Source organism: Passer domesticus, chromosome 5 (genome assembly GCF_036417665.1).
Source record: "Passer domesticus isolate bPasDom1 chromosome 5, bPasDom1.hap1, whole genome shotgun sequence".
Classification (NCBI taxonomy): domain Eukaryota; kingdom Metazoa; phylum Chordata; class Aves; order Passeriformes; family Passeridae; genus Passer; species Passer domesticus.
In genome coordinates, this window is record NC_087478.1 from 81221805 (window position 1) to 81248635 (window position 26831).

The following is a 26831-nucleotide window of genomic DNA, read 5'->3' on the forward strand; positions in this document are numbered from 1 at the left end:
TTCTCTCAACCAACCTCAGGCCTGGGCAGGAGAAACGAAGGACTCCTCATAGTCCCTGTGTGTCACTGTGTAGATGAAGGTAAAAACCATTCAGCTTTATCTTGGTTCTGTTTGTAAACCCTTGATAAATTCCACACCCCCTTCCCCACCCCCCTAAACCAGAGAGGGAAGAAAAATGTTGATTTTGGAAAGGATGAGCTCTGTGCACAGGAGAGGTACTGATGTGCGGTCGGCTGCTTTGGATTCTTTGCTGGGGTTTTTGTGGCTCTTCTTTCCCACCCCACCAGTACAAGGCAGTTCATTGAGAAAACCTTAGAACAGCCTGTAGGACATGACTGCAGTGGCAGCTCTGCAGCCTATCCTCTGGGTCAGCACAGGAAAATAAAATGTTGTGGATTTTCAGCATGGAGAGATTGTCCTGCCTTTAAGAAATTCCATGTTTCTCCAGCAAGTTTGTAATTATCATGTGTCAAGACCTTTTTTTACACAGTCTGGTCGTTGCCCCACATAAGGAAATAATTCTGGGTGACCTCTCATAAGCAGTGAGCAGGTTTTTCACATTGTGCAACTTGCTGCAACTAAAATCTGCAAGATTACTGTGGTGACCCAGAGGTGACTTCTGTGCCATCACCCCACCCATGGCAGTAGCCAAAAGGTACTGCTTAATTAATTTTTACTACTTACTTTGTTCAGTTTGTTCAGAGTGGAGAGAAATCCGGGGGGTTAAACAGCATTGTAAGGGAAGATGTGCTATTCATTCACCATTCCCATCCTCTACCTCTTGCTAGGATTTGGCCCAGGTGGGAGCAGGGGAGATGGGACAGGTTTCTGCCTGCTTTCTCCACTGCCTCTCTTCTTCAAAACTGGAAAGCCTTGTCCTCCCCTGAGCTTTTGGTGCTTGCCAGCATCAATAGACCTGAACTCAATGGTTCTACCACCCCGAGGTGTCACAGGGGAGCTGAGGGCTCAAGCTGCTCAGGAGGGAATTTACAGTCTTGATTAAACTCTATGGGGTTTATTTTAGCTGTCTTGTTTTGGAGTGAGGAGAGTAAGTAGGAAAAAACCCAAAAAAGCAACAAAACAGCTTCATTTTTTGATAAATTTACGTTCTTAGGCATAGGTAATTCTGGCCAGAAGAGCAAATGAAGCCAAAGATCTGTATGTTTTTGAAGAAGCCTAGTGGTTTTTTTGAAATATGCTCATAGTAAGCATATGTTTTTAGCTAAATGTGCAATGGTATATACAATTAGTCTTTGAAACCCAGTAAAAAGTAACAGCTGGTTTGAACTCAACTCCAGGAGCTTTTTGTGGCTAAAAAATAAAAATAAAAAAATCTTATATGAGATATAAAAATGCTAATGTTTCAATAAAATGTATTTTTTCATGTTGACCTGGTCACTAGAGCTACTGTAAGCAGTAGGGCTGTTGCAGGAAAGTTTTCTATTTCAATATAAAGATCCTCTTTGTAATTAGTTATTTTGATATTTTGCAGCTTTCCTTCTTGGAACTCAGAATATGTAAATATTCAGCCTTAGAAACTTGTTTGCTGAAGGAAAAGAAAAAAATTAACTCTCTGAATGAAGGGGCAAAAACCACTTGTCTGAAGGCTTAAAAAACAGATTGGTTTTGGGATCTGTCTTGTTTTTCACAGTCCCTACAAACCCAGCTGATTGCTACTGTACCAGCTGGACTTCAAATGGTCATTCCTTCTGTCCTTCCCCTGAGCACAGGCACCGACATCCTGCATTAAATTAGACATCTGATAAAGCAGAAGCCTCAAGTGCAAGTGCTCACCATTGGAATGCTGGTTTTCAGGTTATTTTATTTCCTCCAAAAGGAGGTAAATGACCTAAAAGCACCAATAACTAAATATCAGTGCATGTCAAAAAACCCATCTGGAAAAACACTAATGAGGTTTACAAATTGTTGGGTTAAAGAATGAGCTCCCAGGAAAATAGAATGAGTTCCCAGGAAAAAGCAATATTGGTCTTCAGTGAAGAAAACATTTACAAACTATGAGAGCTTTTTAACCTTTTTTTTTCCTTCATTAATACAGTATGTGGTTACCCAAACTTATTATTGAAGGGTGGCTTTGTTCCTTCTGTTAGAGACTAATGTTTTGACTGAATCAGGTAAATGGAACTTGTCTTACATAACTAAATGAAAAATAAAAATCTGAACCTAAAATGATTTTTGATTATACTTTAACGAGACACAGTTTCTGAGCTTGTTCACACTGGATGATTTCACTTGCTGCATCATTTAAATATTCATGAAACTTGAAACAGAAATGAAAGCAGGTCTCACTTTTCTGACTGTATACCTCATAAAACTCCACTGACAAACATTGTAGAAGGATTTATGGAGCTTTCAGAAATAAGGAGAAGGCTAAAATCATAGCAGCCTGCATCCCACTATCCCCTCCATGTCCACCTCATTCCCTAAACCTTTAAAATTATATATGTCTCTGCGTATTTATTTTTCCTATAGTTTCCTTGGTGCACTCATTGCACACAAACTTGTGCTAGAAGTAAATCTGTGCTCTCCACTGAGGGCAGCAGCATTTTCTCAGATCACATCTTTGAGGATGCCAGAATATGTTTAGAGAATGAGTCAGGAGACTGCAGAAGGAAAAATTTCAGGGTGAAGATCAGTGAATGATGCTCTGAAGTGAGGACTTTTTGTGCACTTTGTTTAAAACCCAGATTCTTATGAGTTCCAGTTTTTATGATGGCTTGACTCCTTATCTTATTTACTGAATTCTTCCAGAGATCAGTGGGTACTCTTTTGAATATGGAAAGAATTGTATAACAAGAAAAGTTCTCAGAAATAGGCCTTGGACTTTTCATACTGTACCTTTCAAATTACTAGACAGATTTGACCTGACACTCTTCGTCTTAGCTCTCTCTTCCTTAAGGAAGTTTTATTCAAGTAAATATTTCTGAAGGTCTCAGATACTATGGTGATGAATGCTAAAAGCTCCCAGAATTTCCATAGCTTGGAGTTAAGTTTTGGTGCTGTATATTCTGGAGAAAATGTAGCTGCTCATTCAAACACATCTGTAGGCAGCACCTATTCGGTTTCCAAATCAGAGTATTTCACCCTGCAGTGAAATACTTTATGGCCATTTCATTAAGCTCCATGCTGTGCTATAGAAAAGAGTGAAGTAAAATTGGATTTTTGAGTTTAAAAGTGGGGTTCTTTGTTTATTTGCAGCCTTTTTCTTTTTCCTTTTTTGTTCATTATTCAGCTGAATCAGTAATTCAGGGGGATCAGGTTTCTGGCTGCCTCTGGCCATGGGAGGGCCATGTGTCTCAGCCCAAGGTTTGACAAGTGCCAGTGCTCTGGTGAGTGAATGCTTTGGCACATTTCTCCCAACTCTCACTGCCCTTGACTCGTCTGACACGAGTTTTCCCTGGCTCCTAACCAGTGGTCACAGTGCCCAGCCTGGTCCCACTGCTCAGGATCTCTCTGGTGGGATGTTGTGTTGAATTTCCCAGTCTGTGTGTCCCTGCTCCACCCTGCTGTGACTCCTTTCTCCTCTGCTCCACTGGTGTCCTCTGGGAGGTGACTGATGCTGGACAAGAGGGAATGGCTTCATAATGGGAGTAGGTTTAGATTAGATCCTAGGGACAAATTCTGTCCTGTGAGAAGGGTGACAGGCTGCAGAGAGCAGCTGTGGCTACCCCTGGATCCCTGGGAGTGTCCCAGGCCAGGCTGGATGGGGCTCTGAGCAGCCTGGGACAGTGGAAGGTGTCCCTGCCCATGGAAGGGGCTTGGAACAAGATGATCTTTAAGGTTCCTTCCAACCCAGGCCTTTCTCTGTTCCTATGATTTTGGTTTTGCCAAGTCCTGCTATGAATCCCTAATTTCCCAATGCCCTTTTCATTGTTACTGCAGTTTTCTTCCCAGGACTGTCCCACTTCTCCTCCAGCTCCTCATGACCCTGACCCTTTGCTGTGAGTCTGGAGCTGAGCCACTCTGGCTTTTTTCCTAGCAGTGACTCTCAGCTTTCACACCAGTGGGACAATGGGACTTTTTACCCCTCTGTTTCCTTTTTCTACCTGGGAGATAAGGCTGTTTAGTCTCCTTCTCCAAAGTATTTAAAAATCTGGGTAAGAAGCAGTTCAGCAGTCTGCAAGCACAAAGCACCACAGTTAATGAATGAAACGAGATAAAAGTGGAGCTGGTGATGGTGCATTGAGACAAACACTCAGGCACTTTTCTGCCAAGCTGCAGGGAGCCTGCCGTGCTATTTTAGTCCTGGGCATCACTGCAGAAACCAAGCAGCTCTTTACTTTGAAGTTTCAACCCCTGAAAACAAACAGCAGAGGCTCTGAGGCAGTCAGTCCACCTCAGTTTGGTGTCTCCCAACATTTGTTTTCCCCACTGGAAGATGCAGCACTGAGCCCTGCAGAACCTGTGTGCTCTGCCATCTGCCTCTGCTGCCACCTGCTCCCCCGAGCTGGCTGCAACCACAGACAGCAAAGCCCTTTTGAGAGCAACAGGGAGGTTATCTGTCCCAAACCAGGGAAGCATTTCTCTGGAGGAGCAGGGGAAGGTGGAGGTTTGCTGGTTTAGCACGCCTGTATTCCTGTTTGGCACTCACAGCATTTAAATGTGACCTTCCTGCAGTTGGGCTGCCTTGCAGCCGTGTGGAGAAGCCTTGTAGCAGAGACAGGAGGTGCTGCTGATGCCTTGGGAAGGCTGACCTAGAACAGAGATTAGAGTTAAAGAATAAAGCAGGGATTGATTCAAAGGATCTTCTCCATGGATGCACCTTGGGCAGCACCAGAGCCCAGCCAGGGCTGCACCCAAGATGAACCCAAATGGCCCCAAAATGCACGAGCGCTGCCGGGGTCTCTCCCTGGGCTCAGCTCTGCTCCATGTGCACATTGCAGTTCAGTGTCCAACCCCAGCTGCAGCCCCTGCAGTCCCATCCTTGTTTTTCTCTCTGCAGCCCACGGGGTTTGTGCTCCTGGGCTGAGATTGGGATCATTTGTCCTTGGTGCCCAGCTGGAGCAGGAATTGTTTTGTCTCCCTGCTCTGTGCAGAGCTCACCATCCCCTAATATGAAGCTCAGACCCACATACTAAAGCAGCTCAGAATGTGAAAAACTTTTCTAGCTAAAACTTGAGGTATCACTGCACAGGCAAGGTGATTCTTGTTTTTTCTTACTGGCATATCTTTTATTTTAAATTTAACAGCTCTTCTTTTTCCAGTGTGTTAGAGGGATTCTTTTACACCCATCTGTGTAACCTTGATGACATGGCAGTGATTCTTCAAAAGAATGGGGGGGTTGCTTCACTTTTTGGTTTTTCTTTTTTTGAACTTCATACCTGTTTGAGATCATGCTTACATTTTCTTCATATCTTTTTAAAAATCTTAAAAAATATGGAAATGAACTTGAGAGATAATAGAAAAATAGGCAGCAGCACACTTTCTTAGGGTTATCATTCCCTCATCATGTGTGCATCTACATATGAAATATATTCTTCATCTACAGATTGGAAAACCCTTGAAGAATCTCTCCATAAACAGTGCTGGGCAGGTTTTGGGTTTTTTTGGTTTTTTTTGCTAGAGTAAAACATTTGAAGAGCAAAGTCCCATGCGTGGTTCTCATGGGCTTATTTTTAGTTTCTCGTATGGGAAGAATGGCAAAAAATAGACCAGGACTGAGTTTGGATTTAGTGCACAGAATGTTTATAGGTTAGCTGGCAGGAGTGTGTGTGTGTCTGTGCCACAGGACTTCAGTACCACACTTCTGAACACTCATTAACAGGACTCCCAGCAGAGCTGCTGTAGTTTCAGCACTCAAAACACTAATTTTAACGTGCTGTAAAGTGCACCATAGCTCTGAAGTGCTATTTTCAGCCTTGATTAGGGATTGCTGACCTGAAAGATCTATATTTCTCCACTGAGAGGCTTTCTTGTATTCATAAATCTCTGGGTTTGGTTCTCCATCTCTCCCTTCCTTCAGAAGCTGTGGGTGGGTGGGATGCACTGAGGTTTGCTGCACTTATGCAGAGGATGGATGCGTTTATAGCCTGCAAGTGCTAGTGCTGCATCTTTTAGATATGCATCATTTTGAACCAATTCAAATATTTTAAAGCATCAGGATTTTTGCTTCTTTGGTTATTGCTTTTGCATTCTTCTTCTGTCCTTGATGATTTGGTACTTTGGGCTCAGTCTGGAAGGCTGGTATTTCAAAAGTGCAAAGTGCAGTTCTGCTCTGGCTGTGTGACTCCACGACAAGGAGCTCTTAGAGCAGACTGTATTTTGATGCATATTTTCAAATCATGACTTGACAGGAATCAGATAAGAGAAAGGAATGTGGACATTTGATGTCCTTTCTCTTAAAAAAACCCCCAAACTAAGTCTAAAACTTAAAACTTTAGAACTTTTTTCAACTTAAACTTTTTTTAAAACTTAAAGCTTTTAAAATTTTAGCAAAATAACTCTTGTGGCTACGAAACTTTCCATGGAAATACCTGCCTCATATTTTCCTAGTCACTTTCCATTGCAGCTGTTTCCTAACTAAATAAAATGTCCTGCCTCATGATTGACCTGCTGGCATTTAAAAAAAAAGAAAATTAAAAAGGTGAGCATCTGATTGGGCAGGGCTTGTCTTGTTTGAAACCTTTAAAAGGAGGGGGCAAGACTGAAGCAAAAAGCTTCCTAGCCCCTGAGACAGTCAGAAAGGAAAACAAAAGCCCCAAGTTCCCCAAAGTGGAGCAAGAATGAAAATGTTTCAAGAGTGTCCCCTCCCTGTTCTGATACTTACAGAATACCTGCACTTTCAAAAAGCCCTTGAAATGTTGACTTGGCTGGAAATGAACAATTAAAAGCTCTGGCCTTTGTTGTTCATCACTTATTGGGCAATTACATGGCAGCTTTGTATGATTTTCTTGGCATGGCTCTGAATTTGGTGTGCAAGACTGAATTGTTCAACACTCACTTCACTGGCCATTAAATGAGCAAATTATTCCAGTAGCAAAAAGGGCAAATTTTTACCTTGCCCTCATGTTTCCACCCATCTCTGTCATTCTGTTTTTTCTGAAAGGGAATGAGGAGGAAAGGCAAATATTTCCCTGCCTCCAGGACTGCTGACAGTCAGAAGAGATGCTCTGGTCACTCCAGTCACTGCTTCAGACTTGGTCCTTTGCTTTTTTACATGTGGCTGTAATGGGATAGCATCTCTTCTTTATAACAGCAGACTGATTTGAAAAGCTGTTTTCCTACAGCTAGGGGATACTGATTGAAAACCAAACCAAAACCACTGCAGAGGGTCAGGTTAGGGTGATAAACTGTGAGGGTGGGGTAGCAGTCTTTCTTTTAAAAACTGACTTCATCAGACAGCTCCATTTTGGCTTGGATGGAGGCTGCATCACATGTGTGGCATGTCTTTCAATTTGCATTTGATAAATACACAGAATAGTCCAAGCAGGTTACAAGAACTGATGGCTGGCCTGTTAGAACTGCAGAGTTATTGCAAATAACGAGGCGTGGAACAAGAGCAGAGGGAATAGAGTCTTTCAGCAGTCTTCATCTAAGTATGTATACTTAATTTCCCCTGTTCTCCTGAGTGTAAAAACAGCAGGCAGGTCCCAGAGCAGAAGAGCAAGCTGGGCAGCCAGGCTTTCAGTGAGGAGCTGGAATCCCAGAGCTCCCAGTGTGATGTTTCCCCTCGCCCCCTGCTCTCTCCTCCTGCATTTCTTGGCTCCCCTCGGCTGTTGGGGTGTGACATAAATGACTCCCAGCCAGTGACCCCTGTGGCAAACCTGTAGAGCATTATACAGCATGAATAAGAAGTCTCTTCTTAGGCCTGCAGCTGGCTGCATGCAGACATATGGCAGCAGGGATGTTTTGGAAGAAAGGCATGGCTTGACAGAGCACCCAGTCTCCTGATAAAGGTTTATACTGGCGCTTTCCTGTGTTTATAATACCACATGCCAGGGCCATGGCCTCTTTTTTCATCATATTGTTGTTTAAATTTTTTTCCTAAACCTAATCAGGCCTTAGGTTGAGGAGTCTGGAAAGCAGAAACTTGATATCGATATAAGTTTTTCCTTAGAGTTCTTTCACAGGAGTTGTAACTGCCTGAGCTCAAATCTGCTTCATGTATAAATTGTCAGGACCAATTGTTGCTGTTATGAAGAGAAAGTTTTATTTTTAAAAATATTCTCAAAATAGATTCAATATTGCCCACTTTTTTTTAGTTGGTTGGTTTTTTTTTCCTCGTGTAGATATTCAATCTTGTTTGCTTGCTTGCTTTTTCGCTGTGTTAGTTTAGTATTACAGGATAGTAATAAAAAACATGGTTGTTTTCAAGCAGAGTTGCTATTTGAGTGTGTTTTTAAAACCTCTTTCCCCCCTCAGCCTCACAATCTCAATAATAAGCTTTTCTTAGGTCTAGGCATCTGGTCTCTGGTTAAGAGCTGCACAGTCATGCTGTTCCTCTATCAGTTACGTGATAACTGGTACTTTAAATAATCATCCTTGACCTTTTTGTAGTCTTTCAGGCTGGGTGATTGGTTAAAACTGTATTTACAGTTGGTAGCCAGAGAGGTTCTTTGTTCAGGTGTAACTGCTGGTTTGGGGTTTGTTATTTACAGGACAGTAGCCCTTAGGATTTCCCCTTGGATAGCTGGCCCCATTTTTCCAGAAGTAGCACAGAACCAGGACAGAACCACAACTTCTTCTGCCCCAGAGAATTTTCAGTCAAACTGAGTTTTAGATGGAGGAAAGTTCTGCCTAGAACTGATTCAATACCACCTGGTCCCCATGTGTTATGGCAAGTATAAGAATTTTCCTCACGTTGTGAAATTAATGTTTTAAAATGCAGCGAGTTGTTTTACTGGCTTTTTTGCAGTTGCATTCAGTGACAAAGCAATTTTTTGGCTGCTGAAAGTTGAGGTGTTGGAGCTGTACTGGCTGTATGCTTTTAGAGCAAAAAAAAATTCTCCAGCAGTAGATAGTTATTCACTTTTTAGCAGCCAGGAGTTTGTTGGGCAATGCACTTCGTGAGGTAAAAACTGAAAATAAATGTTTATAGCACAGGAGAGATGCTAATGAAATTTAAAACCAAGAGCTAAAAAGAAGACTGAGCTCTTCTTTTTCACTTTTTTCTTGACTACTCAAGACAGAAATTAACCTTGTCTCATCCTCTTCTTGGATTTTTTTGTTCTGGTTGTGGCCAGAACCTGACAAAAATCATGAATTAACTCCACCCTGGTACAGCTAATCTCATGGGCCTTTTCTGTAAGTGATGTTACTGCTTCCTGTTGTTCCCACAGGGACTTGGGAACAACTAGAGGAGATTGGTAAAGAAGATTGGAGCAGCTAAATTGGCCAATTCATCACTGTCTCTTCCTTGTTTACTAGATTTAGGGATAGATTTTGCATCCCTTTGTAGAAGGCAGCAACTGGCAGAACCAGAGGACATTGGTCAGGCTGTGCCAAGGGAAATACAAGTTGGATATCAGGAAAAAGCGTTTCACAGAAAGAGTGATAAAGTTCTGGAATGGCTGCCCAGGGAGGTGGTGCAGTCACCATCCCTGGGTGTGTTTAACAAAGCCTGGATGTGGCACTGGGGGCCAGGGTTGAGTTGAGGTGTTGGGGCTGGGTTGGACTCGATGGGCTTGAAGGTCTCTTCCAACCTGGTCATTCTGTGTGAGTTCTGTGAAAGTATGGCTTTAAAAAAAACAAGCCCCAAACAACAAATAAAAGAACCAGTGAACATTTGGCTGCCCACTGAGCAGTTAGGTGTAGCACCTAGACAAAAGGCTGAGTTCTGTGTCCTGTCCTTCAAGAGTGAAATTCCTCCCTGATGTGGAATCCTGGACAGCAAAACAAATCCAGCCATCTGCTTGCCATGTTCATGTCACATTTCTGGTCTGGGTTCTTTGTTTGGTTACCTGGTGGTTGTATGAGCTTGGAGGATTATTGTATTTATGGGGTGCCCGACGAAGGAAGGAATGATGAATCTGACTCTGTGTTCTCAGAAGGCTAATTTATTATTTTATTATATGATATTATATTAAAGAATACTATACTAAATAATACAGAAAGGATACATACAGAAGATAGCTTAAAAAGATAATAATGTAAAACTTGTGACTCTCTCCAGAGTCCCAACACAGCTTGACATTGGTTGGCCATTGAGTCAAAACAATTCACATCAGAAACTCAATGAAGCAAGCACCTGTTGGTAAACAATGTCTAAACACATTCCAAAGGAGCAAAACACAGGAGAAATAAATGAGATAATATTGTTTTCTTTTTTCCCTGAGGCTTCTCAGCTTCCCAGGAGAAAATCTTGGGTGAAGGGCTTTTTCCAGAGAATGTGAATGGTACAGAGGATATTCCTTCTTCTCCCTCTGCCCCCCATTCAATAACAGGATTTATTAAATTGTTGGCCTAGATCTAACTTGCTGTGCTCCCTGTGTTGTGGATCAGGCTCTGGCCTAATTCTGTCTCTGCTTTCTGATGATCACATCCTGTTAGAGCTCCTTGGTGCTCACAGCTTGGCTCTTGGGAAGTGTTTCCTTGCTGCTCTGCCCCCAGAACAGGCTTTGCTGGGCACCAGCAGTGGAGCTGGAGCTGCTCCTGTGCCCCCAGGATGTCTGCACTGCCCTGGGCTGATCCACGCCTGGAAGCAGGGAGACAAGGACACCAGGCTGCAGTGCTGGGAGTTTTCCTGGAGCACAGCACGTGCTGGGTCTCGGGCTGCCTGTGAGCTGCTGCCAGCTCCTGCTCTCAGCCCCTCTGCCAGGTGTGCACCTTCTGCATCCTGACCTTAGAAAGACTGACCAGCCTCTGAGTTCTGAAAATCTGGCCTCTCATTGTGGCTCAAGAGCTGCCCAACAAGCAGGTTCACAGCCCAGTGACCAGATTTGCAGGAAGAACTCTGGAGGCATTTCAAGGAACACAGCCTGCATATCTTGAGAAACTCTGTGATGAAGTTTGACAACAGCAGAAAAGCTCATTTCGGTCAGTAAACCCTTTACAATTTGAAACAATTGTGGTGGGGTTTTTCCCTGGGTTTTGGGGCTTTTTTCCTTTCAGATTTTAATTTCAATGCCCTGTAGTAAAACCAAACTGAAATGCTGTTGTCCTAGAGATTGAAATATTGAAAAAGGATGTTATCATGTCTGATAAATATCCTCTTTCTCGCTTCAAGTACTTGTATCAAAACCAAAATCTTTAGCTGATTTAATTTGTGAAGCATTTGAGTTTTGAAGAAACCCAGGTTTAATTGTTCCAGTCAAGTCAACTGGTTGTGTTATTTACTTATATGGAGGTGCTCTTTGCACTCTGGGGACAAGGAATTAGTCTGTATCTCTACAAGATACTTCATATTAAACACAATCAGTTTTCAATGAACAACCAGAAGGCTATTTCATTGAAGAAAAAATCCCCAAAAGTACTGTGTATTAGGATGTGAGGACATTAAATCTGTAGTGCCTTTTTATGCACTACATAAAATCCAAAGTGCATTTTTAACTCATGCTCTTCAAATAAAGACTTGGCATGGATTGTGCTGTAAGAGAGGAGGAGTTTTTGTGCCATTCTGTACTGTTGCAGTAGCAGATATTTAGGCAGTGGATAAGCTACTGGGTAAATTTTCACATGCTTTCTGACCTTCCTGATGCTGGCATTGCTTGGTCTTCTCAAGTAGAACTGAGATAATTTAGCCCTTGAGATAAAGAAGGAGAGATAAAGTTATTTTTAGCATCAGCTTGGTTTAGTTCTGGCATTTCATTCTGTCCTGCCCATCCTCCTGAGTGGAAGGATGCAGCTTGTTTATTATGTTTATTATGTTTTACTATATCTACTCTTCTGGCCTTTGATACCTGGCAGAGCTGAGCTTTGCCCTGCAGCAAGTTTCCCTCCAGTGCTGGGGCAGCAAGCCACAGATCAGCCATGAATACTCAGTTTGCAGTCCTTGCATTTATTTTTGTTCTCTTCTTTGCAGTCCTGGTAGTTAAAAGCCTCTTCTCTTAGAGAAAATGTAATTTGGTTCTCTCTGTCTCTTTCTCTCTGTCTCTTTCTCTCTGTCTCTTTCTCTCTGTCTCTTTCTCTCTGTCTCTTTCTCTCTGTCTCTTTCTCTCTGTCTCTTTCTCTCTGTCTCTTTCTCTCTGTCTCTTTCTCTCTGTCTCTTTCTCTCTGTCTCTTTCTCTCTGTCTCTTTCTCTCTGTCTCTTTCTCTCTGTCTCTTTCTCTCTGTCTCTTTCTCTCTGTCTCTTTCTCTCTGTCTCTTTCTCTCTGTCTCTGTCTCTCTGTCTCTCTGTCTCTCTGTCTCTCTGTCTCTCTGTCTCTCTGTCTCTCTGTCTCTCTGTCTCTCTGTCTCTCTGTCTCTCTGTCTCTCTGTCTCTCTGTCTCTCTGTCTCTCTGTCTCTCTGTCTCTCTGTCTCTCTGTCTCTCTGTCTCTCTGTCTCTCTGTCTCTCTGTCTCTCTGTCTCTCTGTCTCTCTGTCTCTCTGTCTCTCTGTCTCTCTGTCTCTCTGTCTCTCTGTCTCTCTGTCTCTCTGTCTCTCTGTCTCTCTGTCTCTCTGTCTCTCTGTCTCTCTGTCTCTCTGTCTCTCTGTCTCTCTGTCTCTCTGTCTCTCTGTCTCTCTGTCTCTCTGTCTCTCTGTCTCTCTGTCTCTCTGTCTCTCTGTCTCTCTGTCTCTCTGTCTCTCTGTCTCTCTGTCTCTCTGTCTCTCTGTCTCTCTGTCTCTCTGTCTCTCTGTCTCTCTGTCTCTCTGTCTCTCTGTCTCTCTGTCTCTCTGTCTCTCTGTCTCTCTGTCTCTCTGTCTCTCTGTCTCTCTGTCTCTCTGTCTCTCTGTCTCTCTGTCTCTCTGTCTCTCTGTCTCTCTGTCTCTCTGTCTCTCTGTCTCTCTGTCTCTCTGTCTCTCTGTCTCTCTGTCTCTCTGTCTCTCTGTCTCTCTGTCTCTCTGTCTCTCTGTCTCTCTGTCTCTCTGTCTCTCTGTCTCTCTGTCTCTCTGTCTCTCTGTCTCTCTGTCTCTCTGTCTCTCTGTCTCTCTGTCTCTCTGTCTCTCTGTCTCTCTGTCTCTCTGTCTCTCTGTCTCTCTGTCTCTCTGTCTCTCTGTCTCTCTGTCTCTCTGTCTCTCTGTCTCTCTGTCTCTCTGTCTCTCTGTCTCTCTGTCTCTCTGTCTCTCTGTCTCTCTGTCTCTCTGTCTCTCTGTCTCTCTGTCTCTCTGTCTCTCTGTCTCTCTGTCTCTCTGTCTCTCTGTCTCTCTGTCTCTCTGTCTCTCTGTCTCTCTGTCTCTCTGTCTCTCTGTCTCTCTGTCTCTCTGTCTCTCTGTCTCTCTGTCTCTCTGTCTCTCTGTCTCTCTGTCTCTCTGTCTCTCTGTCTCTCTGTCTCTCTGTCTCTCTGTCTCTCTGTCTCTCTGTCTCTCTGTCTCTCTGTCTCTCTGTCTCTCTGTCTCTCTGTCTCTCTGTCTCTCTGTCTCTCTGTCTCTCTGTCTCTCTGTCTCTCTGTCTCTCTGTCTCTCTGTCTCTCTGTCTCTCTGTCTCTCTGTCTCTCTGTCTCTCTGTCTCTCTGTCTCTCTGTCTCTCTGTCTCTCTGTCTCTCTGTCTCTCTGTCTCTCTGTCTCTCTGTCTCTCTGTCTCTCTGTCTCTCTGTCTCTCTGTCTCTCTGTCTCTCTGTCTCTCTGTCTCTCTGTCTCTCTGTCTCTCTGTCTCTCTGTCTCTCTGTCTCTCTGTCTCTCTGTCTCTCTGTCTCTCTGTCTCTCTGTCTCTCTGTCTCTCTGTCTCTCTGTCTCTCTGTCTCTCTGTCTCTCTGTCTCTCTGTCTCTCTGTCTCTCTGTCTCTCTGTCTCTCTGTCTCTCTGTCTCTCTGTCTCTCTGTCTCTCTGTCTCTCTGTCTCTCTGTCTCTCTGTCTCTCTGTCTCTCTGTCTCTCTGTCTCTCTGTCTCTCTGTCTCTCTGTCTCTCTGTCTCTCTGTCTCTCTGTCTCTCTGTCTCTCTGTCTCTCTGTCTCTCTGTCTCTCTGTCTCTCTGTCTCTCTGTCTCTCTGTCTCTCTGTCTCTCTGTCTCTCTGTCTCTCTGTCTCTCTGTCTCTCTGTCTCTCTGTCTCTCTGTCTCTCTGTCTCTCTGTCTCTCTGTCTCTCTGTCTCTCTGTCTCTCTGTCTCTCTGTCTCTCTGTCTCTCTGTCTCTCTGTCTCTCTGTCTCTCTGTCTCTCTGTCTCTCTGTCTCTCTGTCTCTCTGTCTCTCTGTCTCTCTGTCTCTCTGTCTCTCTGTCTCTCTGTCTCTCTGTCTCTCTGTCTCTCTGTCTCTCTGTCTCTCTGTCTCTCTGTCTCTCTGTCTCTCTGTCTCTCTGTCTCTCTGTCTCTCTGTCTCTCTGTCTCTCTGTCTCTCTGTCTCTCTGTCTCTCTGTCTCTCTGTCTCTCTGTCTCTCTGTCTCTCTGTCTCTCTGTCTCTCTGTCTCTCTGTCTCTCTGTCTCTCTGTCTCTCTGTCTCTCTGTCTCTCTGTCTCTCTGTCTCTCTGTCTCTCTGTCTCTCTGTCTCTCTGTCTCTCTGTCTCTCTGTCTCTCTGTCTCTCTGTCTCTCTGTCTCTCTGTCTCTCTGTCTCTCTGTCTCTCTGTCTCTCTGTCTCTCTGTCTCTCTGTCTCTCTGTCTCTCTGTCTCTCTGTCTCTCTGTCTCTCTGTCTCTCTGTCTCTCTGTCTCTCTGTCTCTCTGTCTCTCTGTCTCTCTGTCTCTCTGTCTCTCTGTCTCTCTGTCTCTCTGTCTCTCTGTCTCTCTGTCTCTCTGTCTCTCTGTCTCTCTGTCTCTCTGTCTCTCTGTCTCTCTGTCTCTCTGTCTCTCTGTCTCTCTGTCTCTCTGTCTCTCTGTCTCTCTGTCTCTCTGTCTCTCTGTCTCTCTGTCTCTCTGTCTCTCTGTCTCTCTGTCTCTCTGTCTCTCTGTCTCTCTGTCTCTCTGTCTCTCTGTCTCTCTGTCTCTCTGTCTCTCTGTCTCTCTGTCTCTCTGTCTCTCTGTCTCTCTGTCTCTCTGTCTCTCTGTCTCTCTGTCTCTCTGTCTCTCTGTCTCTCTGTCTCTCTGTCTCTCTGTCTCTCTGTCTCTCTGTCTCTCTGTCTCTCTGTCTCTCTGTCTCTCTGTCTCTCTGTCTCTCTGTCTCTCTGTCTCTCTGTCTCTCTGTCTCTCTGTCTCTCTGTCTCTCTGTCTCTCTGTCTCTCTGTCTCTGTCTCTCTGTCTCTTTCTCTCTGTCTCCTTCCTCCCTCCCTTAATAATGTTGAAGATTTTTGTTCCTGTGATTCAGATTGCAGGAAGTGCAATTTCTAAGCAAATGAAATGCTGTGATGTAACACTTGAAATGCTGTAATTTTTGCAGCAGCAGAAAACAACCAGCTGTGTCTTCTGTAAGTTACAGTACAAGTATTTAGTGCTGTTGTCTTCAGAGATTCCAAATGTTTGGAGCTTATCAGTAGTTTATCAGTGTGGACACTGCCTGTATTTCCTTACACTTTTTTCTCCATCCTCTATATTTAATACTGTGGAAAATGTTGGGTGCATATGGAACCTGGATGCCACTTTTTAGTCCTAGAGCCAACAAAAAGTGGCATTACAAGGAGCTGGGAACCCTTTTCCCCTTTGATCATGTTCTCCTCAATGTCACACTCCAGATTGGCACTGGTAATATTCACCTTTGTGTGGCTCCTTGGTGAGACCTGAGCACGTGAGCAGCTCCTTGATCCACCTTGGACTTCCTGATTTTCTCCTGCAGGTGTTTTACCATGAAGTGTCTTTCCCTAAAAACAAATTAAACTGCTGGTTCCACTGTGTGTGGTGGGGGGAGCAGGGCGGATGTGTGGGAGGAAAAGTCTAAGGTTAGCAAAACTATTTCGGTTATATACGTTTTTATTTATGTTCTATATTTAGGTATGAGAAGGGAAGTTATTTTTTTCATCTTCTGTAGTTCTCCCAAGCTCATAAAGCATCTGTTTCTCAGCCTCTGTCACCTTAGCCTGAACCAAAGTTGTTGGTGGCCCTGGTTCTCCTTCAAGGAGTCTTTGTCCTAATAAAGGGACCCATTGAGAGGGCCCAAGGCACACAGGCACTCAATATTCAGAATGCAGCTTGTGGAATTTGTCTTTATACTGATAAAGTGGGTAAACTGCAATTATCTATAATTTCCCTTTCTGGAAAAAAAAGAATTGCATGGGAGAATTGAAAGTGGAAGAGAAGAAAATGGAGCTCTTGTGGTGAGCACCTTGATGTCAGAGATGCTTCACACACCTCAGTGAATCAGAGGGGTTTGTCAGAATGCTTTCTCTCCTGGCATTTTGGCTCTTTATCTCTTCCTGTCCCTTTTCATCTCTGCATCCATGGGCAGAGCTGGAGTGGATTCCATTTCTTCAGAGCTTGGGGAAGGTTCAGCCCAGGTCTGGGGCACAGCTGGAAAGTTTTAAACTTTGCTCAAGTCATCTTCTCTAGCTGAAGTCCTTCTGACTGAGGGAATAGGATTGCAAGATGCCCGAGTTCAGCCCAGGTACAGGGCATAAACTTGACTTTTTTATCCTTTTTCTATCTTTCCTGTTTAGTTTTCTTAAAAAGGAAGGTTGTTGGTATGTGAAGCCTGTCCCCCTTCTGATACTTAGAGGGCTGAACAGCTCATTTTCAGAAAGAGTGATAAGATCTCCTGGCAGCCAAAAATAAGAATAACTCTGTTCCCTGGTGTATACCCTTGACTCCCCCCAAAAAAGGAACTTAGACATAAATAGTTGATCAAAACAAAGGCTATGGTCTGATCCCATGAACTGAAGATATTTAGTTTCTAGTCCCAGTTTTGCAGTACTGTGCTGGGTAAATGCCTCAATTCTCCATCTGTGAAATGGAGATTTTTTTTCCCCCCCCCTTCAGGAAAATTCTGTCTGAGTTAACAGGTTTGTATTGTGGCCTGGAAATGCTTTAGAAGTGGAGAATCTACGAAGATTTCTCTGATTTGCAGCTGACAGATAATAGCAAAAACTCAAAGCCACATTACAAAACTCAGACTAAGTGTGTTTAACCACAGCTCCTGCAAGACCAGGCTGGTTCCCAGCACAGCAGGAAAAACAAAGGACAACCTCCAGGCCATGCTGAATTGATGGAAATGATGTTAGCATGAGGGGCTCAGGATTGAATCTGTAATCAATACAGATCTGGAGAGCTCCTTTTTCACAGCCAGAGAACCAGAGCTGCAGAGCTACTTAGCTCTGAGCAGAGTTCCTCCCTCTTTTTCTCTTTTTTTGTTTTGTTTTGATAGTTGGACCATAGTGGGTCCATGTGGACCCTCCTGGTTAGGGTAAAGTGACATATTTCTAGTAAAATAACATTTCTGCTGAATCAAAAGAGCACTCTTGCACAAATGGAACATAAGAGGATTAAAGAAAAAGTATTTGGCATACAAGAAAAAGGAACTTAAATTACTTTCTCGGGAACAAAATAAAGGGACTTGAAGACATTGTAATGGAATTAATAGAAAAAAGCTCTTATTTCTCAGCCAGTGTTGAACAGCTTGTCTATAAGAAGAGGAAAGACTGCTTTTATTGATGAAGTTTGCATTAAAAGTGTATTTCAGCAGCATGCAAAACTAGATCATTGAAGGAATAAAATTCTGAGGGGAAAATAAGGACCAATTGTGGAGAAGTAAGTAATTGCATATATTTTGAAATATGTGCAATTATTGTATTATATTTTGTTATATTTATTTTATTTTTGAAAACAAATTTCAAAACGTTCTTTTTTGAATAGCTGGACCTTTTTGACATACAACTTTTTCCTTTTTTTTCCTTCACCACAGAAATGGTGTGATTAATTTTGTTGAAGCCTGTTTCTGAAAGGCAAATTAGTCCAAGCATATTTTCAATATGGGATGTTCTTCTAGCAAAGAATATTTCAGCAGTTTTCACACATGATTCAGTTTAAGTGAACCAAAACTGGGGGCTTGAAACAGAGGTCAGCTGCATGTCTCTCCTTTGGGGTCAGCCCTTCCAGAAAGGGCTCCTTCCCCTCTGTGCTGCTCTGCCCTTCTCCTTCTCACTCTGAAATGCCTCCTGGTACCTCCATGTGCACCATGACCCCCTGAATATTTTATATTCTGCGTCTTTGGTGGGCTTTGCTTTTGCTGTCAGCAGTGCTGTGACACCATGGATATGATGGAAACAGGACTTGGGTGACCACATGGAATGAAATGTTGGCACTCAGTGTTGCAGGAGGATGTATTTTACAATATTCCTCTAAGAAAACATACATGGTTTTATTTAAAAAATAAAATCTGAGAAGCAAAGGTTGTTAATAATCAGATTGGTTTGAAAGGGCAGCATTTCAAATCATGGGAATACATTGCAGCCATTGTGAAAAATCTGTCTTCACTGTGACTTGTAAAAACCTCCACTGAAATCTCTCAGGGTGGATGAAGGTGCCTGACAGTTCCCCTTGCACAGCACAAGCCCAGTATTCATCTTGCTGGCTCTTGCCATGTTTATGCCCAGCATCTCTGCCATCCAGATGGGGAAGAGCACATGTGACAGCATGTGTGTGTGATTTGGAGCAGCAGATGGGTGAGAATGACAAACTGTTGCCTGTGTAGGCACCTACCTAGAGATGACTCAGAGTCCTGCCTCTGTGTGTTGCTGTGCTGTTCCTGCTCTCCTTTATGGGCTCCTGCATCCTCACCCCACAGGGATCCCGTGCAGGCATCCAGATTTCAGTGCTGATGTCTATTTGTGATGTGCCTCGTGTCTAAGAAAGCACAGAGCATTTAAAAAATAATGTAGGGGGAAAAGCAAGATGGGATAGATGTGATATTCCAGCTCTGTAGTGAAGGGACAACTCACTCCAGTGTGGGGCTGTCACCTGCCGTTTCATGCCCTGTTCCAGTTGCCTTGCCCTGTTCTGATCTTGCTCTGGATATGTTCTGCAGGAGAAGGGTGGTGGGAGGTGAAATGCTCTGAGACAGGAGAGGCTGGTGTTTCTGCCGTGGTCCTGCAGCTTTGGATATTCCCGGTGCTCAGGTGTGGTGGGATCAGCTGGCACAGGCTGTGCCTGGCAGCATGAGCCCAAGGGAATTGGTGCCAGTTCCAGCAGCAGGGAGATTTATCCCAAAGGTGTTTGTGCATGCATTACAACTGGACTGTCACTTAAAATTGTAGGGTGGGAGAGCCTAAAATGTGTGTGTTTCCTTGAGCTAGGCTCTTTAGGGTCAGCAGGGTCAGAAATGCTGTGGCCACACATGCACAGGGACTTGCTAGGCTGGGAATGCACTTAGCACAAGGTTTGGTGTCTGACTCATGGCATTGATCTAAAACCCACAAATTCTGCACTTCTCTGGGTGTTAGTCCTGACAGCTCTGCTGTAAGGCCTCACCTGGGGTGTCAAAAGCAAAGCCCTGCTCTGCCAGTGCTCTGAGCTCTGCTCATTCCATAGAGCCAACGGAGAACCAAAGTTCTGGTGCCTGTGGTCCCATAAATCTGAGGTAGGTAATCAAATCCTACTGCTGTCTGGCTGAAACACATATTCTGTGGCCAGGAATCTGCATGGAAATGTCAGTGGGAGATTCTTGTGAATTTTCTGTGTGGCAGTTGGCTTTTTTTCCTTTATTTTAAATCATGCAGCTGCAAGGATGAGTAGAAAAGATCCCTGGTTTGCTGCTGGAGAGGGATCTGAGCCCCATGTGAGCTCCCTGCCGAGGACAGCTGGAGGAGATGGGAGAGCTGGGCTGCTTGGGGATGGAGTGGGTGAAATGTGTCGTGCTGGAAGAAGATCACTGAGCTGATTTAATTAGTTCCGTTTCAGAGGATCCATTTCTGCTCGGGTCACTGCTACGTTCATCTATTTGCTTTTTTCCCCCCTCTTAGCAATAGCCAAATGCAGGGTGATAATTAATTTGGCAGGTTGATTGAGATTGGGTGGCAGAGAGGGGAGTTTTCCTGGATGAGTGATGAAGCATCGCTGGTTGAGCTAAAAGTGAATAGTCTGAAATAGAAAGTAGTTAGTATAAAATCCCCCCAAGGGTGTGTTTAAACTGAATGTACTTTGAGTTTTGACATTGAGGTTTTTTAGTAAGCTACCAGACTCTACGGTGTAATTTTAGAATGTTTTCTAGCTGGGATCTAGCTGTTGAAATATCAGTGCTATTCTTCTGCTTTGTGAAGCCTCAGGACCAGGAAAATGGGGTGTTAATGAAAGCAGTGCTCGGTTGTGTGGGTGTCAGGCTGAACAAGCCTTGGCAGAGCAATGCTTTTTTCTTTTCCAGGCCAACCGTGGAAGCTGAGGCTTCACCTGCCCAGACTCAGGGCTGCTCTCAGAGTGGGAGGAGGCTGTGTGGGGCAGTCTGCTTTGTGAGAGGCCAAATTCTCCTTATCTTAACATTTTCATTGCCTCATTGCAGGTATTCCTCAGTGCAACCCTTAAAGTTAATGTTTCAGTAAAAGGAGCTGCTGGAGCTGTGTTACATGGCTGGCTTTCTGCCTCACTGTATTTTAGCCTCACCAGGGACCAATTCCTGTAGTCACCCTGTTTTGTGTTTCACACCAGATGGACACTAAGTTGCCATATTACCATAAGCAAGGTTTGGGGTTTTTTTTTTCTTTTTGGGGAATGCTCGTGGTATCACAAGAGATCTGGTTTGGTCAGGCTGCTGGATTTGCTGCCTACAGAATTCCCAGATTTGGGGCACAGTGGCACTGCCACCTTTGGTATCTCTGACCAAGGATTTGGAGTTAGGATGTTTCCTCTCTCAGGCTCTGCCCCTTCTCCTCTGCTCTGCTGAGGGTTTGGAGCTGGCAGCCGTGACAAAATGCCACCCTGTGTGCACAGGGCAGTGCAGAGGTGACACCCACGAGTCACACATGTCCCTGTCCCTGCTGCAGTGGCTCACTGCCCTTGCTGGAACTGCAACCACTTCCAAAGGTTGAATGTCTGGTGAAACCTCCATGCTTACTCAGTCCTAAGGGCTTTTTTCTGCTGAGACTGCCAGTAAGGATGTCAGTTTGTGATGGTTTGAGGTTTTCTTTGGGTTGGTTTTTTTCCTGTGAGGTAGACACTTATCCACTGGGAATCGAGTTGGAAAATTCCCATTTTTATACAAACTACCAGAGAATGGTCAGCTATTTGATGAATGCACTTGCTAAACTCATTGGGCTGATTTGCCTCCCATATGAGCTATGTGTTCATATTGAGGGTGATCCACCTGAAATCAGAGCCTGACTGAAAAATCCCTGAAAACCTTTACCTGCTTTTCCAGTGGGTTTTAATTGCTGTGCAAAAAGACATTCCCTCTATCTTCAGGGCATTTCTGTGGAAGCAGAGACCTCTGTGCACTGGTAACTGGCCTCAAAGGGCACACCTCACCTTGGAGGTCTGTGTCAGCAGCACCAAGTGCATATGAAGCCTTTGTGCCACCAGGATCTCTGAAAAGATGGAAAGTGAGAGAAAAGCTATGCACTAAAGAGAAAATAGCATTGGGAACATACATTTCAGAGCAAATTGTTCAGTAGAAATCTTTAGACTCTTTAACAAAAGAAAAAAGGATTTCAGGTACCTCAGCATGATTTCAGACTTTTCTAACTCTGTCTGCTGTCTAATTATCAAACTTGTGACAGGCTTGGTATTGTGATTGGGACTCTTAATGCACAGTGAATGATTCCCAATCGGGGGAAAACAAAAAAGTAAATAAGCTTTCTGACTTTTCTAGGAACTTAATTGCACCAGAATGGACTTGACTGGGTAGCTGAGAGTTCCAGGAACTTCATGTGTGTACTGTGAATAGCGAGCAACAATTAAATAGTAATTCTTCTGCTTTTTATCAATATGCTTTTGTTCTTTTGTTAACCTGCTGTTAAGTTTAGCACTTGACGTTGCTGTGTTGCCCTGGCATTCCCATACAGAGGAATCTTCTTCTCTAAGTGACTGTTGGTAAATTATCTCTGTGGCTAAGCTGGGAGGGTATCAGAGTAGCTGTGCCCACAGCTTTTATCTCACCACATTCTTCTCTAAGGCTTTGGTTTTCATGACTGTGCTCAGAATGGGAAAGTGGGAAAGTTTTTCGTATATGAAAAATATATGGACTATTCAGTGAACACTTTTACTTGTGGATTACTAGTCCACTAGATCAATATGCCTATTATTTATCTACCAGATCAGTTCAAGGGGATAAGAAATCTACTTATGATGATTTTAATTGTTTTGCTCATTTTTTCTGAAATGAAATATCCAGATTAAGATCATTAATTTAGGAAGCCTGTGTTAAAAAATCTGCAGTACATCTGCAAGTAACTCTTTGAGGGGAATCCATCATTGAGGATCACTGAAGAATAAGAATTGCTTCCAAAAAAACAAAATAAAAAAGGGGCAAAAACCACCACCACCTCCTCCCTTCCACCCCCTACTCCCCTCAAAATCAGGTCTTTTCTCTATTTTACTACAGCTCAGCCTCCCAAACCTGTTGTTTAAAATCCTCCTTGATGTGTGAAGGATTAATAGAGACCTGAGAAATTCGGTGGTAGGAGTGAAAATAATGGAAACACGCATGGATTTGTTTTACTACTGTCATCTGTTTAAGCAGTTGTGACAAAAATTTGTATAAAACCAGATACAGGGTGTGGAGGTGGATATTCCTGTGCCTTTTCTTTTTCCCACCTACGTTTAGTTTAATTTTTATTTTTTTTTAACTTTCCAGCAGCTTCACATTCTCTGAAGTGAAACCTGCTCATTTTCAGGGGTGCTGTGGAGCAAGGGGCACAGCTGAGCCCACTGCTGTGTCACCCATCTCTGTGTCACACATCTGTGTCCTTCACCCACCCTGTGAGGCAGCCAGCATCCCTGCATCCTTCTTCCCTGCAGAAGTCAGCTGCAGTTTATTGAAATAAAAAAAATTTCTGGAAATAAAAAGGTCGCTTGCTGCCATGAGAACCTCCCCCAAAATGCAGGCTCCTGCTGTGTCTCCCAGTGCCAGGATGAGCTCATTTCCCCGGAGCTGAGTCCCTGCTGAAGCGCTCGGGGCGGTTTGCTCGCCGTTCCTGAGGGACAGTCACTGCTGCTGCCTTTTGGCCTGTCCCCTGTGCTGCTGCCTTTTGGCCTGTCCCCTGTGCTGCTGTGCCCGTGGGGCTCTGCTCAGCCCCACGGGCACAGCAGGATTTGCTTTCTGCAGTCCTGCTGCCGCGGTGGCTCATTGTCCCGCTCGCTGTCCCAGCGCCTGGCCCAGGTGCTCTCTGCAGCCTCCGGCAGTGCTCTGGCTCCTTGCCTGGCCTCCCAGCCAGCTTCTCCTCCAGCAGCTCCCTCCAGCACTTCCAGCTTCCCCGGAGTGGCAGCTTCAGAGCACATAACACCATCCCCATGTGGGTGTGAGCCTGCAGAGAAGACATTCCCTGCAGCTCCTCCTCAAACCCATCACTGTACCTCCTTGGTGCAAGGTACCAAGGTTGGTACCCTGCCTCCAGTTCAAAGCCATGCCAAGTTCCAGGTTTCATTTATGCCTCTGCTGTGGTGTAAAAAGCTTATCTCTGCTTCCAGCAGCCCAGAAACCTTTGAAACAATGTCTTTTATTAGGAAGCAACTGAATGGCTCTTAAATGCTCACCCACCCCCAATTTATTACTTTGGTTGGTTTGTTGTGGTGAATTATTTTGTTTGGGGTGGGTTTTTTTTTGTTTTTTTTTTAACCAGTCTTGGAACTGAGTCTGGCCCTGGTGATTTGCAGGGCTAGAAGATGTTGGGAGCATTTGGGTGGAGAGTTTCCTCTCCACAGTGGCTGTGATGACACGAGCACGCGGCTCACACATCTGGCTGAGCAGCGCAGCTCTGACATCTTGTGCTTTGTGCTGGCCCTGGGAGCTGGCCAGGGGCCGTGGAAAAGGGATTGTTTTTCCAAATGCTGGAGGCCTTGGCTGTCTGTGTGTCATGGCCTGCACGTGCCTGTGTGTGATCACTCAGCACACAGCAAGGAGGGCATCTCTGGCACCTGGGATGCCCCAGGGCAAGGTGCAGTTCTGCCATTTGGTGGGGAAGGTGGGCAGAGCAGCCCTGTTGTGTTATCAGGATCTGGCAGTGGTGAATCTCAGCAGCTCCAGCCTGCTCAGCTACTCCCGCTGATGGTGTCCCAACCAAAATTCCCTCCCTAAATCAATCGAGTCAGTAAATAATCTCATTTATCTTGATTACCATGAAAATGCAGTGAACAGTCTATGGGATAGAAGGAACCCTACTCAAAATAGCATGTGCAAAAACACCCTGTTAGCTTCTGTGTGACCTGACTCCTGCGTGTTTGTAAAAATAAATGTTTCCTCTAATATGTAATCAAGGAAATAATTTCTGCCTTTTTTTTTTTTTTTTTTTTTTTGTTACCCAAAAAAGAACTTATCGGGAACATTTTGTGCCTACATGCTGGTAACAAACAGTTTCTTATTACCAGTGGAAATATGATCCTGACTGGAGCAAGGCTAATACCCACATTCAGAGAAATATGGATCATACTGTGCCCCATTCAGCACAAGCTGTAAGGAGGCAGTGTCAGAGAGCTCAACAGTGAGACACTGTTTCACATCCTCAACATGCCCATTCAACTAAATCTCTGCCAAAGAGGGGAGATGTTATGCTCATGTTTAAATAGAAGCTCTGCTATTTTGGTGAAGGTTGAAACCAGGTGCCAGCCCGATTGGGTACTCCTATCTTGCTCTTCTCAATGCTGATTGCCAAATATAAACAACTCTTAAAGCTGCTGGCTACCACCCAGCCCAAACTTCTTGTAATCTCATTGGTAATTCATTTTTACCACTACTAAATGTGCTAAATCCTTGCAGGAGTGGCAAAAAGGCCTTTTTGCAGGTTCTCATCTGTTTGGGAGAGCTCAGGCTGCCCTATTCGTGTATCACAGCCAGTTCAGTGGGAAATGTTGGATGCAACTGCTTGGCTCCCAATCCCAGATGGAGCAGAGGAGCAATTTCTCTCACATTCCTGTGCTTTACCTTGTGTCCACCTTCCACTAGAGAAAGCAGGAGTCTTTTATGTTCTCTATAATGAGAATGAGGTATCCAGCCACAGTCTAAATCTTAAAAATCCAGGGGAAGGAGCTAGTGAGCTGGGGCAAGGTTCTCACGTGCATTTGGGCTGTGTGATCTTCTTTCAGTCTTTTTGAATCCCATTTACTGTCTTTGGTGACTGCTGGCTGATGTAGCTCACTTTTGTCATCACCATCTGGTTGTTTTTAGAACAGTAAAAGTGTTGTGTACGTGTAATATGTGTCACAATAAAATTCCAGAGTAATAGACTATAATCTGAAGAGAATTAGAATAGACTTTGAATGGATTTTTAAAGAGTTTTATTAAACACTAAATGTAATTAATTCATTGATCCTCTTTAATACTTACAAGGAAAGGATCTGCTCATTCCCTCTAATGAAACTGTGCTGAGTTTAAACAATGCTTTAATAAGTCCATATGGTTTCAAAATGCTGCTGCATTCTGCGGCTGAGGATTCCCTTCCTTTTCAAAGAATATACATGGGACTGCTTGTATTTTAAATATTGGGTTTTTTTCCTGACTTGTGCCCAGTGGGGGAGGTCCTTATAATAAGATTATGCCTTTTCTATTACTCTGACTCATTTTTGGGGTTGGTTCTTTCTGGTTGGCTTTGTTGGAGGTTTTTTATCTCTTTTTTTTTCCCCAGCCATTGCATAGTTTGCAGTATTACTGTTTCAAGAGTGCCAAATTAAAACCCTGGTCTAGAAAAGATTGTATAAGGGAAAACAGGATTTATAAACAGCTGAAAAGGTTTAAATTGTCATACTTTACTTTCTGTCTTTTTTAGATTTACTTAGATCTTCTACAATCTGTGTGGGTCACATTTTCCTGCAGTTCTCTAATACTAAGGAGGCTAAGAATCACGGTTTATGAATTTTAATGAAAGTTGAAGTCCTTATGTAATCATTTGCTGGGGCTTTAATTAAATAACCATATAGGAGAAGAGCTGCATTTAGTGAGGCGAGGGCTGAAGATGCTAATTTTTAAATGGCTTTGTATGGATATCTCAGAAATCTGATGTAATGTAGACAGTCCTTTGTGCCATTCCCTACTCCTCTGAAGGTGTTGCTGCATTAGTGAACATAAGTTTTAAAACCACAAGCTGAGAAACTTCATGGTGTTTATGGCAAAAACCTGAGGTTTAGAGCACAGTCCCCCACCCTACATCTCCAAAAGGAGATGAGGCCCTTTCACTGCTCCTCTTCTGTCTGTGACTGGGATTTTGGTATTGGGGTCTTTTCCCAATTCTTTTCTGCTTCCTCTTGCCCTGGCAGTGCTCACCCTCAGCTGCAATGGGGGATGTTACCCCTGGAGAGCTGTCAGTCAGTTTTCAGGGTAGCACCAACCAGCTGGTTTTAGCAAAGGCCATGGCTTTGTGCATTCCTGAACATGCAAGGCTCGTTCTTGTTGCTGAAAGCTGCTTTCATCTGTGCGTATTAAAACTGCCAGGGATGGGTTTCCAGGACAGTTTCAGATGAAATGTAAAGTAGCTCCTTTTCTTCCAACAGAGACTGAATGCATATAAGCTGTGTGGGAGTTTGATTTCAGTTTTATCCCTCCTTTTCTGCTGCTGGTACACGTAGCCTTCGTTGCCTGGTCAGTAAGAATAATAAATTTGATGCTCTGAGGCTGTTTATCATCAGTCTGGACCAAATTGATTCCAGAGAACTTTCAGAGGAGGTGGTGGGGTCTGGAGCAAACCCATCTGTTAGTGATAAACATAAATCCCCCTACTTCCAAATGCATTTTTATGTCAGTATCTCTGTTTGCATGCATGCACCAATTAAGCAGTATATTATTTTCTTTTTCCATGATTTCAGAAGGTTGACTCAC

General features: G+C 44.0%; 1 protein-coding gene across 7 annotated transcripts in view; it reads left to right on the plus strand.

Annotated features, from left to right (window-relative positions):
- Positions 1-26831, plus strand: part of PDE3A (phosphodiesterase 3A) — a 227101-nt gene that overhangs the window by 117076 nt on the left and 83194 nt on the right. Inside the window, exon 3 of one of the 7 annotated variants that reach the window (XM_064421431.1) lies at positions 20-79. The exons of the other annotated variants lie outside the window; for them this stretch is intronic. Within the exon in view, the coding sequence (XP_064277501.1) occupies positions 74-79 (6 nt within the window). The 5' untranslated portion in view covers positions 20-73. The remainder of the gene's footprint in view (positions 1-19; positions 80-26831) is intronic. 7 annotated transcript variants of the gene reach the window in all.